Source organism: Balaenoptera musculus, chromosome 8 (assembly GCF_009873245.2).
Source record: "Balaenoptera musculus isolate JJ_BM4_2016_0621 chromosome 8, mBalMus1.pri.v3, whole genome shotgun sequence".
In the NCBI taxonomy this organism is placed as follows: domain Eukaryota; kingdom Metazoa; phylum Chordata; class Mammalia; order Artiodactyla; family Balaenopteridae; genus Balaenoptera; species Balaenoptera musculus.
Genome location: NC_045792.1, coordinates 101084563 through 101101902, shown reverse-complemented (window position 1 = coordinate 101101902; position 17340 = coordinate 101084563). Strand labels below are relative to the sequence as shown.

General features: G+C 48.5%; 2 protein-coding genes across 3 annotated transcripts; one reads left to right on the top strand and one right to left on the bottom strand.

The window, feature by feature from the left end:
• Positions 1–2271: 2271 nt before the first annotated feature.
• Positions 2272–5414, bottom strand: POLR2G (RNA polymerase II subunit G). Its single transcript, XM_036859189.1, has 8 exons — positions 5274–5414; positions 5031–5140; positions 3898–4057; positions 3262–3312; positions 3091–3156; positions 2915–2986; positions 2698–2731; positions 2272–2492 (listed from the first exon to the last, which is right to left on the bottom strand). The coding sequence occupies exons 1-8, from the start codon at positions 5283–5285 to the stop codon at positions 2479–2481; spliced, it is 519 nt and encodes a 172-aa protein (XP_036715084.1). The 5' UTR covers positions 5286–5414; the 3' UTR covers positions 2272–2478.
• Positions 5415–12891: 7477 nt separating this feature from the next.
• Positions 12892–16690, top strand: ZBTB3 (zinc finger and BTB domain containing 3). 2 transcript variants are annotated; one of them, XM_036859417.1, is made up of 2 exons: positions 12892–12943; positions 13284–16690. In XM_036859417.1, exons 1-2 carry the CDS (start codon positions 12902–12904, stop codon positions 14889–14891), a joined length of 1650 nt encoding a protein of 549 aa, XP_036715312.1. In that variant the 5' UTR covers positions 12892–12901; the 3' UTR covers positions 14892–16690. The 2 variants fall into 2 exon arrangements, with proteins under 2 accessions (XP_036715312.1, XP_036715313.1); XM_036859418.1 differs by having other exon boundaries at positions 12926–12988.
• The last annotated feature ends 650 nt before the right edge of the window (positions 16691–17340 follow it).

The window sequence follows — 17340 nt, the reverse complement described above, 5'->3', positions numbered from 1 at the left end:
GCCAAAAAAAAAAGAGGCTGTAACTTCCAGACTCGCCTAGTACCAAACCTTAAAAGATCAGAAGAGTCCAGGACCATCTCCAGGCCATCCCCACTTACTCGCTTCCCGATCCAGTGCCAGCCTTCTCAGTGCCACACCCCGCATCCTCACCAGCAGTTCCATGAGCTGCTTCTCTATCCATCAGTCTCTTCCTTCTGGCCTGGTTTTACTACTGGGGTATCCCCGACACAATTTACGGATGCATGATTCCATTTGAGAACTTGGGAAGAACTTTACTTTCAGTGAGACACGTTTAGGGCCTAGGCAAAATCCCTGCAACCTGTGTAATCAACTCTGTAATCAACTCAGTGTTGGGAAGTGGTTTCACAACTTGAACATTGTTTCCGTGGCAAAATTCATTGCAAATCCAGCACAGAAACTTTCCTGGGTTCAACACACTTGGGAAAACTGGCACAGTGCTGAGAACTGGAGATACAAAAATCAAAGGGATGCATATGAATCTATAATTATCTCAATAAAATAACTGAAATTTTATGTAATAAAAAAATGGAAAGGGAGACAAGAAGGAAATAATGTGTTTTGTGACATACTTTAGAGGTATGAATGGAAGAGCCTACCTCCGTCCAGGAGTGGTGAGGCGAGGGGAAGGGAAACACATTCAAATGCCTTTTCCTTACCAGGTTAAAGGCAGTATTGTGGATGCTTCATAACAGGTCTGGACCTTGGCACGGTTGACATTTGGGGCCAGATGATTCTTTGTTGTGGGGTGGCTGTCCTACACATTGTAGGATATTAGCAGCCTGCCTGGCCTCTACTCACTAGAAGGCAGTCGCATCCCCACCCAGTTGTGACAACAAAAAATGTCATTGCCAAATGTCCCCTGGGGGCCAAGATCACCCCAGGTGATAATCACGGCTTTATATGCACCATATAACAATAATTATAATTAACAGTTGAGTACCTATCATGGACTAGGCTCTGTGCCAGCCACTTGCACATACAATCTCTGATACTAGCAACAACTATCCAAAGAGGGTTATATGATCATTTTACAATGAGGAAACATAAGGTCACCCAACTAGGACTGCAACCCAGCTCTGTATCAACCCAAATACTGTGCTTTCTACTACACAGCTCTGTTTCCCAAGGAGGTCAAGGAAAGCTTAAAAAAAAAAAAAAAAAATTGACTGAGATTTGATAGATTCCTAGGCAGCAAGCAGGTAGGTTGGGAAAAGGCATTCCAAGGTAGACAAATAGTACTGCAAAGACATAGTGTGAGGGAGGGTAGCGTGTCTGCTTAATCTTATTTCGTGTATTTCTGTTGTGTTACCCTAAGGAGATTATGAGCCCTTTCATATCTTCAGTTCAGTTTAGTACAATAATTGATAAGCAAATAAAGGCTGTAGTTTATGTGCCCATCCTAAGAAGGGCTGGGACCCCACAATCTGTATCATTACTGTCCTATTATTCACCTCTCCCTACCTGCTGTCTCCTCTTCCCTCTCCTGAGCTATACTCTTGGTTATTTTTAAGGCTGGGGAAAGGGCAAATACTCTGAAACTAGACTGGGGCTTAGGACTTCCCTGGTAGCACAGTGGTTACGAATCCGCCTGCCAGTGCAGGGGACACGGGTTCGAGCCCTGGTCCGGGAAGATCCCACATGCTGCAGAGCAACTAAGCCCGTGCGTCACAACTACTGAGCCTGCGCTCTAGAGCCCACAAACCACAACTACTGAAGCCCATGCACCTAGAGCCCGTGCTCCACAACAAGAGAGGCCACTGCAATGAGAAGCCCGCGCACCGGAACGAAGAGTAGCCCCCGTTCTCCGCAACTAGAGAAAGTCCGCGCACAGCAACAAAGACCCAACACAGCCAAAAATAAATAAATAAATAAATAGATTGGGGCTTGGAGTGGCTCTAATGATAGTATCATTTGCTGGAAGCCAAAGACCCAACACTAGCGCCTTCCCTTTAGTGAGGTCAACTTTAGACCTTGGCAAAAGGGTTAGTCAGATCCCCTGGTGGGTGAAGCTAGTTAAGGCATCAGGCCAAGAAAAGAGGGGCTAGCAAGCAACTGGTCCTCCAGCCTTTTCAAAAAAAGAGTTGTTCTGGGTCTTCCCTGGCGGTCCAGTGGTTAAGACTCTGCGCATCCACTACAGGGGGCGCAGGTTCAATCCCTGGTTGGGCAACTAAGATCGCACATGCCGCACGGCGTGGCCGAAAAAAAAACCAGACTTGTTCTTACCAAAGAAAGAAGGAGATGACACTTCCATGAGAATCAAGGACCTTTTATGGTTAGAACACACAGTCAGAAATCTGGGAGTGGCTGCTAAGCCACAAGAAGAGCCAGATGTCTTCTGAGGACAAGAAACCTTCCTTGCCTCCTCCACAGCAGCCAGACTGGGCCTCTGGACAACACGGGAAGTGTGACAGTCACACCTCCTGGATAAGGACCAAACAAGGTAGGAGGTCATGGTGCTCAGCTCACAAGCCCTGCCGAGAACAGGAAAAGCACACTGGTTAGACCCAGAGCTTGGGGCAGCCCTAACCATCGACTTCCCATCCCAAGAGGCACATGTCCTTGGTCTCCCAAGCAGATAACAGGAGAGTTTCTGTCATCTGTGGTTCAGGCATTAAATCCCATATCCACCCCCTGCACCCACAAACCCCTCCTCCAGGCAATGACCCTGACACTCACCCAAGTAATCATCCATCAGGGAGCCGATAGCAAACTGCAGAAGGAAAGGTAAAAAGGAAATGAAGCCAGAGCAAGCACAGAGCTATCCTCTAACCCTCAGCCTCAGGCCTTCTGCCCACCCATTTCTTCTTCCAGGCAGAAGAGCACAAAACCCCCAGGAACTCTGGGTAGGCAGAAATCATCAGCTCTGCCTGGTAGAGGCAGGCAAGAGACTCACAATGTCATTCTTATCCACACGGGTCCCCACAATCTTCAAGCGGATCTCATCGTCCTGCTGAATCACAATGTCCTGGGGAGGAGGGAACAGTATCCTCAGACACCCCCAGGCCAGTACTCTCCCTCGGAGTGGCTCATTCTCTTGTCCCTCTCACTGACTTCTTCCCACCCACTTACCTCATCCATTGTCTTGTAACATGGTGGGTTGGAGTTAGGATCAAACTCCATCTCTGACGGGATGGACTGAAAGGAAGGTGAAACTGGGTAAGAGTACTTTAAAAGGATGCTTCAACAGATGCTCATGATACCCGTCTCCTCCTTAGACCTAGCCAGGGTGCCTAGACTTACATGTCGAGAGATGAAGCAGGACATGGGCCCAATTTCTGTGAAGAGTCCAACCTAGAAGGGAAATGAGTGACCTTGCTTTTTCTTTTGTCCCCCAAAGTCTTCTAAGCTTCCCGTCCTTATCTGGTCCCTAATATCAATAATATTCTTCATGTTTTGAAACCACTCTGAAGTTTGGCATTTGTTTTCATTTCTTTCTTTTTTCCAAGCTTTCGTTTTAAGTTAAGGAAGTGTAGTGGTAAACAGCTGAGGCCTAGAACTTGTCGGAACTTGGGATTTGAACACCTGTTGGCCACATGACCTTGGCCAGCAGACAACTTCTCCAAGCTTCAGCCTGGAGAAAAAAAGCACAGGGATAAAAGCACTCACCTCACAGAGTCACTGTGAGGCTTTGCACATTACCTGGCCCAGAGGAACTACTCAATCAATGGAGGCTACTATTGTTTTGACTATCAATAATGACTTACATGCCCCTGAGTGAGGCAGAGCAAGATTACCATACCATTTGACAGGTGAGGAAGCTTGAAGCACAAAGAAGTGATGTGGCCAAAGACACAGAGCTATTAACAAGCCGAGTTGGGATCCATCCCAGATCTTCTAAGGGACGGACCTTTCCACTACCCCCCCTGATGGTCTTACCTTGTTGACCTGAGTGACAACGGCATCCACGACCTCCCCTTTAAAGGGTCGGAAAACAATGGCCTTGTACTTAACTGGATAAAGGACAAAGCCTCGGCCTGGCTGGATCACACCAGCACCGATATTGTCGATGGTGGTGACAGCAATTACAAAGCCATACCTGCAAGGAGGATGAGAAAGAGAAAGGCACTGTGTGTGGAAAAGCCTCTAAAACCATCTGCCACAAGAGACACTGAGCCTGGGGGTAAAGGGGCGGCACAAAGGGGAAATAGATGGCACCCCTGCCCCACAGAGCTTAATAATCAAGAGAGGAGACACGACAATGATCAGCATCTAAAATGCCAAATGCTGCTCTCGTAATTTCACAATAAATGTCCAAAAGGGCTGCAGTCCTTGAGCCAAGAGACCTCAATCTTGGAGATGCCTCAGAATCACCTGGGAGAAACTTATTAAAATGCATGTTCCCAGGCCTTCCCCCAGAAAGTCGTGATGCTGTAGGGATGAGATGAGGCTCAGGAACCTGTATGTTCCAAGAACACCCCAAGTTACTCTGATGCTGGAGGCCCAAGTACTCTATAGCCCTGCTCATCCTCACTCATTTACATCACGGTGTGCGAGGCTCCTCCGTGCAGAGCCCAGAGATGGTCAAGTCTCAGTCCTCTTCCTTCCTCCCCCTAACTCTCAATCTGCTTTTTCCTGCTCACTCATTCATTCAACAAACCTTTAGTGAGGCCCAAGATGTGCCATGCCAGGTCCCTGGGATAGAGAAAAAGAGCAGAATCAAAAGAGACTGTGAGCTCCACAAGGGCGGACCTCATTCTATCTTTTTCACTGCATTGTTCCCAGTGCCTGACACAGAGCCTGGCACACAGCTGGAGCTTTAGAAATGTTTGCAGAGTAAATGAATGACCAATCTTGGCTGAAGGAAGAGAGCTCCGTTATCCAGCTTCGCAGAGGGAATCGTGGGAACCCAAACCAGGAAGCATCTAACTGCCTGGGGCTCCTGGGAGGGTGAGAGGGCTCGCCAGGGTAGGTAGCAGAACCTTTCAGGATGTGTAGGAGTTGGGGAGGGGATGCAGGCGTAGGGAGACGTGTGCTCACTGCTTAGGCGGCACGGAGGGCGCGACACTCACTTGCCGGTGCAGGTCCCCTCCACCTCGGTGAAGAGCTTTTGCTTCACCGTGTTGAGCAGGTTGGGGCCGAAGTAGCGTGGGTGCAGCAGGATCTCGTGCTCCAGGGAGATCTGCGGGGAAACGGGGATGGAGACCAGGCTAGAAGCGGCAGGAATGTGAGGCAAGAAGCGGCCCCTAGTCCCGGTCCTCCGCTTCTCTCCTCCTCTCGACCCTGCCCTCGCCGCCACCCCGTGCCCTGCTCACGTGGTAGAACATCTTCCCGGAGGAGGCTGGACAGCAGCCGGGCCTACAGCTGCGGCGGGAGCGGAGCCTCCAGACCGACCGGAAACACAGCAACTACCCAAGCCCGCTTCCGGGACTGCCCCGGAGAAGTGGGAGGGACTCGCCTCCTCCACGGACCCCATTGAGCCTCGCTGTCGTGGGCGGGGAATCCGTGAAGCTCCTCCCCTCTGTCCAGCCCAACAGCGGTCGAAATGCCAGACTCCCACAGATTATCAGTGTCCGGCGTAGACTGGACGCTCAGTAAATCCTTTTAAAAGGCATTAATTAATTAATGAGAGATGGCATAAATAAAGCGCTTTAGCAGAATCTATTCATTCAGCAAATAGTTGAAGACTGCTATCACATAGTAAGCATAGTAAGTAGCTGTTCTTATCTCATTTAATCCATACAGCAACCCCACCAGGCAGGCTTTGTTATTACTCCCACTTACAAAGAAGGTCCCAGGCTCAGAAGGTTGAGGTCACTCAGGGTCGGGATTCAAATTCAGGATGCCTGACTCCCAAGACTCTTGCATATTCAGGCATTCATTGCCTGGCTCTGGTAGTTTAGAGATGAAACCCGCAAAGTCAGAGCCCAGAAGGCAGCGCCCCCTCCAGGTGTGAAGAGAACCTCAAGTCACTGCACTCCTCTCAACCCCCCTCTCGCCCCCTCGCCCGCCCCCTTACACCCAAGGACCTAGAGAACTGGTGAGCCTTGTCTGTTCCTTCAGCTCTGCTCACAGTTTTGTAGATAGTCCCATTATTAAACTCACCTCAGTTAACCAGAGTGAGCATGCGGTCTGTGCCCTGCTGAGACCCTGACTGATAAAAGGGCCATGAGAAGAAAGGCAGAAACACCATGAGACGCGGACCTATGATAAAGGCTCAGCAAGAGCAGCTCGTTCTAAAGCCCAGACAGTCTCTGTGACCTTGAGCAAACTCCCTGTTGCCTAAGTTTTTGTATGTTGTAAGAAAGCCTGACCTTCCCTCCTGCACGAACAGAGATCTCATGCTTTCTTAGAGCTGCCACACACCAATTTCCACTGACGCTGCGCATTTCCTAGAATGACTGAGGTCACCAGTCAGCTGCTCAGACTCCTTGGGGATCCCCTGCACCTGCAACCACATAAGGAAGCAGATGGCGGGACGGAGGGCAGGGCCTCAACAGCCCCGACTCCCCGCAAAAGCAACCTTACCTGCTGACAGTGGTGTGCTGGAGCCCCCTACAAAAGCCAGCTGTTAATATTTCAGGAATTTTGCAAGCCAGTGGGTAAACACAACCATTATTAAAAGTTTAATTGTCTTGGGACTTCCCTGGTGGCCCAGTGGGTAAGACTACGTGCTCCCAATGCTGGGGGTCCGGGTTCGATCCCTGGTAGGGGAACTAGATCCTGCATGCTGCAACTAAAAATCCTGCATGCTGCAACTAAAAATCCTGCATGCCGCAACTAAGACCCAGCGCAGCCAAAATAAATAAATAGATATTTTAAAAATGTTAACAATAATTTAATTGTCAACTTAAAATTAAATGAATTATACTAAAAAACAAAGGCAGAAGTGTAGATGAAACAAGTTTGGCAATATATTGATAATCTTTGAAGCCAGATGATGGATAACGGTGGTTTCTTACACTTTTCCTACTACTTTTGTGTGCTTGAAATTGTTCATAATAAAAAGTTAGAAAAAAACAAAAGTGTGATACTGTGATTTACAATAAATATATATATGTATTTGGTCTTTTTCCCCGTTTCCGTCACAGAGCTCCTAAACCCTTGGAATTGCCTAAGTGATAAGATGATGAATGTGTCTTGATATTCATAACAAGCCCCTTTCAACCACACCCAAGTTTATGTTAATGAGGTGACTTTTGGAAAGCACCTAAACCAGGGGAAACAACCAAGTGACTGGAGGGTTGGAACTTTCAGTCTCAACTCCCTGACCTGACTAATAAATTAATCAACCCTGCCTATGGAGTGAAAATCTCCATTAAAAACCCAAAAGGATGGGGTTCAGAGAGCTTGGCGTTGGTGAAGACCTGGAGAACTGGGGAGAGTGGTGAACTCAGAGAGCGCATGGAAGCTCCACGCCCTTTCCCCATCCCACATCCTAGGCATCGTTTCTATGTAGCTCTTCCTGAGTTAGGATCTTTTATAATAAAGTGGTAATCTAGTAAGTGAAATGTTTCTTTGAGTTCTGTGAGCCAGTCTAGCAAATTAATTGAACCCAAGGAGGTGGGCAGGGGGGTGGTCTTTGGAACCTTCAATCTATAGCCAGTCAGATGGACAGATGACAACCGGGACCTACTATCGCCATCTGAAGTGGAGGGCAGTCTTGTAGGACTGAGCCCTTAACCTGTGGAATCTGATGCTATCTCCGTGTCCATGGTGTCAGAATTGAGTTAAATCGTAGGACACTCAGCTGGTGTTTGAGAATTGCTTGGAAGTGTGGGGGAAAAAAACCACACGTAATTAGAGTCAGAATCATTAGCAATAAATACTTAAAACTCATCATTTCCTATTTAACATAGTTTACTATTATCAATGCTCTTGAGGTTATTTACACCTACTGTGTCTGTGTGGTGTAAATGTTATATAATTGTCTATGTAGGTATAAGAGTTCCAGTTGCTCTGATATCCTCACCAGCACTTGGTATTGTCAGCAGGGTTTATTTATTTGTTTGCTATTCTAATAAGTGTGATAGTATCTCATTGTGGTTTTAATTTTCATTCCCCTAATGACTTAAGGATGTTGAACATCTTTTCATGTGCTTATTTGCCAAGAGTGATCTTTTCAAAACTCACGTCAAATCATGTCAATCCCCTACTTAAGACCCAATGGCTTCCCAGGGCACTAGAATAAAACCATCACTGACCAACGAGGCAGGGGCCAGATTCAGCCAACTCTATTTTCTGCCTCTCTTCCTCTTGCTTCCTCCACTCCAGCCACTTGGCCTCCTCTCCCACCTTGAGACCAATGCACTTGCTACTTCCTATGCCTAACACGCTATTGGCTCTGATTTTCACCTGATGGGGATGGGGGAGCTCCTTCTCATTTTTCAGTTATAAGCTCAATATCACCACTTCCAAGAGGCCTTCCATGACTACCCTGACTCAAGTAGCCACACCCCAATCACTCTCCTATTGTATTGCTTTGTTTTATTTATCTTTATTTTGTTTATCTTCATAGAACTTAGCCCTATTTAGCATCATCTTATTAATTTATGCATGTGCATATTGCCTGTTTCCCCTCAAGAAGGGCAGGGATTCCTGTCTGTTGTGTTCCTCTATATCCCTGATGCCTAGAAGAGCCCCTGGCACAGGACAGGTGCTTGGGATCTATTTGCATCAGTGATCGAATCTCTAGCACCTAACAGTGCGCTTGGCAAATAATGGAGTTTAACAAATATGGGTTGACTGAACCTCATTCTCATATTGAATCTATTATGATCTCTTCAAGCTCCCCAGGCATGGTTTGGCCATGATAAATCCTCCCCAAGCCCTGATCTCTTTGCCTCCAAAGCTCCAGAATCAGAGACAAGCTAGAACAGAAACAAAATAGCAATGGAGAACAATCAGCTGTATTGAGATTCGGAGTACAAAGAAAGTCTACTGAAGGATTGTTTTATTTAACTTTTGTTGCACAGTAAACCACCCCAAAACTTTGTGGCTTAAAACAACCACAGTAGTTTATTTATCTCATAAATCTACAATTGGAGCAAGACTCCGTGGGGAAGGTGTACTCCTGCTCCAGGCGACATCAGCTGGGCAGTTCCGCTGGGGACTGGAGGATCCACTTCTGAGATGGCTCAGTCACATGGCTGGCAAGTTGAAGCTGGCTGTTAGCTGGAAGCCTGGCTGTGGCTATGGCTGAAACACTTACAGGTGCCCTCTTAGTGTGTGGCCTGGGTTCTTCACAGCATGGTGGCTGGGTTCTAAGAGCAAGCATCGCAAGAGGACCAGGTGGAAGCTCTATCCCTTTTTATGACTTGGTCTCAGAAGTCACACAGCATCACATCTCTCTGAGGGTCACAGTTCCTCCCGGGCTCAAGGTGAGAGACCTTACCGGATGGAAGGAGCATCAATGTCATATTGTAAAAGGAGCATGTGGGAGGGAAGATCTTCTTAAGGCCACCTTGGAGAACACAGTCTGCTGCAAGGATAGGTCTTGCCAACCTACACAGTAGTAGAGAGGAGCCCTTGTGATGATGTCTGTCACCTGTCTCCCAAAGATTTATACACAAGCAGCAGGTCCAGCCCCCGGAGGGCAATCTCTGAGCAAGGCTCATCCATCCTAGCTGCGCCTCTCGCTGGTTCTAGGTTCCTGCTTCTGTGCCACCAGTTCATCCAACAGCTAGGATAATCCTGCCCCCAGCTGAGTCTGAATTCTCTGGCCATGGGTACAACAACCCTGAGGACCACCTCGGGGACACTCCAGGAAGACAAATCTACAAAGTGGTTAAGGGTGTGACTTTGAAGATAGATAGACCTAGATTCAATTTCAGCTCTGCCTTTTATTAGCTTTGTGACCTTGGCCAAGTTACTTAATCAAGTCTCACAAGAACCTAGGTCTCTTCTTCTGTCTAATGGGGATAGGAAAGGCTATAATGGAATTAGAGATCATATATTTAGCACATTGCTAGCAGTTAACAGCTACTAAATATATGGTAGGTATTTTTCTAATTTCTACTAATACAAAAACGCATAGAAGAAAGCTTTTCAACCTTTTTCCTTGGGGGAAAGTTACTGCAATAAGTATGAAATTTCTTCTGTTTTAGCTTTAAAATTTACATACTGGGCTTCCCTGGTGGCGCAGTGGGTGAGAATCCGCCTGCCAATGCAGGAGACACGGGTTCGAGCCCTGGGCCAGGAAGATCCCACATGCCACGGAGCAACTAAGCCCGTGCACCACAACTACTGAGCCTGCGCTCTAGAGCCTACAAGCCACAGCGACTGAGCCCACATGCCACAACTACTGAAGCCCGCGTGCCTAGAGCCCATGCTCCGCAACAAGAGAAGCCACCGCAATGAGAAGCCCGCGCACCGCAACGAAGAGCAGCCCCCGCTCGCCGCAGCTAGAGAAAGCCTGTGCGCAGCAACGAAGACCCAACACAGCCATAAATAAATAAATAAAATTAAAAAATAAATAAATAAATAAAATAAAATAAAATAAAATTTACATACTTTTTTTTTCATGTGCCATAGTCTATCTATGCCAGTTTAATATGCCTATTCCCCAGATAAAAACTTTTATCAAAAAAATCTGACTGAATGGTGCTCTAGAAAGATGCTTCCTGGCATCCTGTAGTTCTGTATACCCCAGGGTGGGGGTTTGTATATTCCAGTTTTGAGAAGCAAAACCAACAAGTTGTGCCCTGCTTAATGGTGCGCCTAGGTGTGAGAGAGGCTGAAATCTAGCACACACTAGGCTTATTAAGCCACAGTGGCCACTAGTCTGTGTTGACCAAAGGGGTTTATACAGAGGTTAAAATAAATGTAATCTTTTTTTTTTTTTGGCTGCGCCACACGGCATATAGAATCTTAGTTCCCCGACCAGGGATGGAACCTGTGTCCCCTGTAGTGGAAGCGTGAAGTCCTAACCACTGGACCACCAGGGAATTCCCAAAATAACTATAATTTTAAAAATCTAGGTCCAGTATGTTTGGCAACCCCAGAGTGTGTCAAGCACACAGTCTTTGTGCCCAATCTCAGATTCATCTTCATTCTGATCTCTTCTGAACCTGTAGAAACATGATCACTTAAGCTTCCTGCACAGCCTATGCTCCTCACTGCTTAGCAGCTCCACAGCCCTCTCTCCTACAAGGGTTTTCCCTCCAGTGCCCTGGCTTTAAATACCATCTGTATGCTGATGACACTCCCAATGTATATCTCCAGCCCCAGTGTTTCCCCTGATCTTCAAGCTCACAAGTCTAACTGGCTGAGGGGAAGCTCTACCTAAAGCGTCAAAACAGAACTCTCCATTTTCCTACCCCATTGTCCCAATCTCAGAAAATGGCTGTCAGACACACCATTGCTCATTCAAAGATTTTAGCCATCCTTGACTCCTTTTTCCTCTTGACTCTCATCTCCTATCCTAATTTTAGCAAATTCTGTTGACCCAGCACTTCTCCCCAGCTCCACCATCACTACCCTTGTCTAGCCACCATCATCTCTTGCAGAACAATTTCCACAGCTCTCTCCCTGCTCCAACTTTGATCCCCTATGCTCCTTTCTCCAGACTAGGCAGGATAAGTCTTTAAAAGCAAGAATCGTATCAGAACACTCCCCTGCTTAAAACCCACCAATGGCTCCCGATTACACTCAGAATACAATACAAACTTCTCACCATGGCCAATGAAATTCCACGCCCACCCATTTGTATGAGGTCAGATTTTAATCTTCATATAATCAAAACAATATCTCATAATAGTTTGAAAACAGAAACAGATGTGAGAATCCAGCTGTCTAATATAAAGCCAGACATTAAAGAAATTTGGAAAAATGTAAAACAATGCCACTATTTTCACTACATATTTTTTTGATTTTGGAAAATAGAATTATTTTTCCTAGAAAATGAAAATGTTACTCATGTCGGGTTTTTTTTTTAATTAATTAATTATTTTTCGCTGCACTGGGTCTTCGTTGCAGTGCGCGGGCTTCTCATTGCGGTGGCTTCTCTTGTCGCAGAGCACGGGCTCTAGGCACGCCGGCTTCGGGAGTTGCAGCACGCGGGCTCAGTAGTTGTGGCTAGACAACTAGCTGTTGTCTAGGAACACTGGAAGATCTCTTCAGAAGTAGTCACGCTCTTTATTCTCCCGCCCAGGGACATTTTAGGGCCTTGGCCCACTCCCTCCTTTCCCACCAGCTACTGCCCCCTACGCTCCAGACAGAGAAGGCCACTCATCTCTATTGTAAGTTGGCTATAGAGTTTAGGCTAGGGACACTACGACTGCATTCGCGCAGCTGCTAGTTCTCTGACACCACCACTGCTGAGCCAGGAGCCCAGAACCATCAGACTGGAGGGAGTGAGGCAGCAGGGCATCTTGGAGTTTTTGAGAGAGGGAGGGACCTACAAGAAACAACTGCAGTTCAGAGAGGTGCAGCTATCGCCCACGGTTACAGCAGAGCCGGGTCTAAGACTCGGGCCTCCTGTGTACCACACCAGCTTGTAGGTTCTCCTTTTCCCGGTCACCCAGCAGCGAGGGTGACGTGCTGTCCGCTAAGACACAACGCTCTGCGCCGTGGCGGGCCTCGCGGCCGATCCGGAGGGCGTCGCACTCCTACTGCCTCAGGTAGCTGGAAAAGCTCAGCCAATCCAGAGGGATCTGAGGCAAAGAAGGAGGTTAGAAAAGGAAAAGTTTAGGACAGGAGCGCTAACCAATCGGGCGCCTAGCTGCCTGAGCGACGGCCACCAGCACCCATTTGGAGACGCCGCCCCGAGCCGGGGGGATGGTTAGTGGAGAGTGAACCAATCCGTGACGAGGGAAGGCAAATTTGAGCCAATGATAACTGAGAAGGTGGGAAGGGGCGGAGCTCTCCCTGTGGCTGATCGGCGGTGAGTGAAGAGATCAGCTTTCTCTGCTAGTTCCCACCCTCGGACTTCTTAGCCCCTGGAATGCGAGAGAGGCTCAGGGAGTTCCCGGAGTGGGGCGTAGAGGTATCGCCCGCAAAGGCCTGGGGGCGAGACTTCTAGTTGGAGGAGGTGCTGGAAGCGACCGGGTGGGCATCGAGGAAGCGGAGGCTGCTTAGGAGGCGGGACTTCCGGGGAGGGGCTTTGTGGACGGGGCGGAGCCTGCTGCTAAGGTTAGGCCGGAGGGGCGGGGCTAAAAGTAGACCACTGGGTGTGACCTGGGAGAAAGAAGGGTAGTAATTTAAGCGAGAGTCTTGGGGTCAGGACGGTGCTGCCAGAGGCTTTGGGGTGGCAAGTAATAGCTCAGAGGTGACGTTAAGGTTTATGGGAGGGTCACCTGCCCTAACCCCCTGTCCTCTTTTCCCAGGGAGCCACTGGTGGGGACCTTCCTAGGGTCCCTTTCCCTTCGTGGGGTGCTATGGAGTTCCCAGAACACAGCCAGCAGCTGCTGCAGAGCCTCCGAGAGCAGCGGTCGCAGGGTTTCCTTTGTGACTGCACGGTGATGGTGGGTAGCACCCAGTTCTTGGCCCATCGGGCTGTGCTGGCCTCCTGCAGCCCATTTTTCCAGCTTTTCTATAAAGAGCGGGAACTGGACAAGAGGGATCTGGTGTGTATCCACAACGAGATTGTCACAGCCCCAGCCTTTGGGCTGCTTCTGGACTTTATGTATGCTGGCCAGCTGGTCCTGAGGGGGGATACCCCTGTGGAGGATGTGCTGGCAGCTGCCAGCTACTTGCACATGAATGATATTGTCAAGGTGTGTAAGCGGCGGCTGCAAGCCCGGGCCCTGGCAGAGGCGGATAGTACCAAGAAGGAGGAAGAAACCAACTCACAGCACCCTAATTTGGAGTTTTTGTCCAGCACTTCCCGTGGCCCCCAACCTTCGTTGGCATCTGCAGAGACATCAGGCCACTGGGGCAAAGGGGAATGGAAAAGCTCAGCAGCTCCCTCACCTACTCTCTGTCGTCCAGATGAGCCACCGATGCCGGCTGGGGCTGATACTACACAGCCTGGCGTGGAGGTTGACTCACTCCATCTGCGGGCACCTCCTCCACCAGTGGCTGATGTCTCTCTTGCCAGCCCCAGTAGCTCCACAGAGACCAACCCTGCGAACTACTTCTCTTCGGGCCTCCCAACGGTTTCAGTGGAGCCACTGGCTCCCCTTGATGTGGTTTCTGAGAATCTGAGGGTGGTGGAACCAAGGGGAACTGGAGGACCACTGCAAGGCTTCTATGCCCCAGCTTCGGCTGCAGTCCCAGTCCCAGCCCCAGTTCCATCCCAGGCTCCAGCCCCAGCAGAAGCGGAGCTGGTCCAGGTGAAAGTAGAAGCTATTGTGATTTCCGATGAGGAGCCCGATGCCTCGGAGGAACAGCCTCGGGGTCCTGAGGGACTGTTCCCACCTGGAGGAGCAATGTATGGTGAACAGCCCCCCCAGCCAGAGGCCTTTGAAGAGCCAAGGGCAGCAGGACTGGAGGAGGTGGGGGCCAGTGACCACTTCCTGCCGCCAGATCCTCACCTACCCTACCATTTGCTGCCAGGTCCAGGGCAGTATCATCGAGGACTGGTGACCTCACCCCTGCCCGCTCCGCCCACCCTGCACGAGCCACTCTACCTGCCTTCTGAGTATGAAGCAGCCCCAGGAAGCTTTGGGGTTTTTACTGAGGATGTTCCCACTTGCAAGACATGTGGGAAGACCTTCTCATGTTCTTACACACTACGGCGCCATGCCACAGTGCACACGCGTGAGCGACCCTACGAGTGCCGCTACTGCCTGCGCAGCTACACGCAGTCAGGGGACCTGTACCGCCACATCCGTAAGGCTCACAATGAGGACCTGGCCAAACGCAGCAAACCGGATCCAGAGGCTGGCCCCCTCCTGGGAGTGCAGCCCATCCCTGGCTCCCCGACAGCAGACAGACAGAACAGCAGTGCTGGAGGGCCACCCAAAAATTTTGTACTTGGCCCCAAAAACTAACATCTGTGAGAGCATGCCCTGATGCTAGGCCTGCTGTTGCCACTGTTAGGGGGCAGCACGGAAGGTGGGAAGCATCTCATTTCCCCTGCTGGGGACAGAATGAAGATTCTGCCCAGGCTGTAGGTTCCTACCCTTTTCTTTTCCCAGCCAGATAGCAGGACTTTATGGGGCATCGCATCTCAGTCAACTCCTCACCAAGGGCACCGGGAATTTTCCCGAGGTGTAATCGCTTCTCACTCTGCATTTGGACCCATAAAGCTAGCAGTGAAAAGTATCTCTCTGAACTGGTCTTGGCTGGTTTCTTCCACAAACCTGCATGCCTGCTGATTCTTTCACAGCTCTCCTCCAGACCTTCTAGGAATCTGATACCTGTACTTGGGGTAGGGGTGGGGGTGAGGTTGTTTATGAGGAAAAAAGTGAGAGAGGCAGAGGGCAGTGTAGACTTGACTTAGGAAGAGTGTACAAATTAGGGAATTTCACACAATTATGGTTTATTGTTGTAGTTGAGCTCCTCCTGTGTCCTGGGATGTACTGGGCACTTCACATAAATACTCATTTAATCCTCAACAACTTTACGAGGTATTATCCCTCTCCCCGCTTTTTTCCCCCCAGACAAGGAAATTTGAGACTGAACAGTCAACGTTAACTTGTTCTAGGTCACAGAGCTAGTTAAGGGGCAAGCCAGATTTGAACCCTGGCTTATGACTTCAGATACCATGCTGGTTTAAAACACTGTTGAAGATGGTTAACTTTGAACTAGAAGTTGTTTTCTTTTTTGACCTTTTGAGTGTTTGTTTGGTTTTGTTGCCTTACCCCTTTCCCTCTGCTTTCCATGTAGAAAGGCCTTTGATTGACTGTTTCAACAACAGATACCGTATTGATGGCTTGAAATTTTTGCCTGCATGTCTTAAATGTGCATTGAGGTCTCTGAAGATGACAAACTGCAAGGCAGAAAACACTAAGCTCCACGGTGGTAGGCGTGTGGGGGCAGCTGGAGGACTTGTGAAATGGAAATGATGGGCGCTTGGGAAAACTAAAGCAAGAAGCTCTAGATGAGAGTTCATCTGGTCTAACTCCCTCACTTAAAAGGTGTGATGACAGCCTAGACAGGTCAAATTACTCATGTGCGGTCACACAGGTAGTTACTGACAGTAGAGATAGCAAAGAAATGGGAATTTGGGGTGTTGATGTGGCCTGGGGGGAAAAAGCATTCTAGGAATGTAAGAGAAGGGTCTGCCCCTGCCTGTGGTGAAGAGTGGTGTTTGTAGGATGGACCAGAGGGCTCCCCACCAACTCTCTCTCTTTGGCACATAAGGAACTGAGTGCAAAAAAAGCAGGAAGGAGTATTTAGAAAAAGATGAAAATATGAGTGAATGTTCTGAATTTCTTCTCTCTCTTTGGATTTGTCACATTCAGCCCTGTGAACTCTCACTAGCAACTTGTTTTTGAGTCATAGGAAGGAGATAGAGCTGAGCATCAAAGATTTGGCCAAAGAAAGCTCCTTACTTGGGTTATTATGGGAAGCAAAAGTTGACGCTTAACATTTCCATGGCTGAGAGACTGAATTCTACGCTTTTCATTTTTCTTGTGTTGGAATAATCTTTTATTTTTCAAATGGCTAATTTTATTTATGCAAATACATTACTGCCTTAACTCCTTGGTGAAACAAGACAAGATATACATACATACAGTAAGAGCTATTTTAGCTGACTGGAGCACCTTTTCCTGGAGTAAGAATCACATCAAAACGCCTATAAGAATCAGTTGCCGGGCTTCCCTGGTGGCGCAGTGGTTAGGAATCCGCCTGCCAATGCAGGAGACACGGGTTCGTGCCCCGGTCCCGTAAGATCCCACATGCCGCGGAGCAACTAGGCCCGTGAGCCACAGCTACTGAGCCTGCGCGCCTGGAGCCTGTGCTCCGCAACTAGAGAGGCCGCGATGGTGAGAGGCCCGCGCACCGCGATGAAGAGTGGCCCCCGCTCGCCGCAACTGGAGAAAGCCCTTGCACAGAAACGAAGACCCAACACAGCCAAAAATAAAAAATAAATTAATTAATTAATAAAAAAAAAAAAAGAATCAGTTGCCTTTAAAAGAGTGAAATTTATGGTATGTGAATTATCTATCAATTTTTTTAAAAAAGGAGGGGGGAAAAAAGAAATTGGTTGCCTCAGAACATCAGTTCCTAAAAGCAAGGCATAATAAATATGTGTACATGTATATTTAATGTATATAATTTCTCTGGACCATCTGGGGAACACAGGAACCTTGTTACTGTCTCGGCCAAGTGCAATACTTAACTAAAGAGGATGTGTTACTTGGTGAGATTCTCCTGAAGAGCAAGCATTTGCCTTTAGTTCCCAGCATGGAATGCTTTCTTCATTGGAGGTGGCAGCCAAGAATTTGCAAGATGTTTAAAGCAGCAGCCAACACAATTACGGCCACAGTTGCC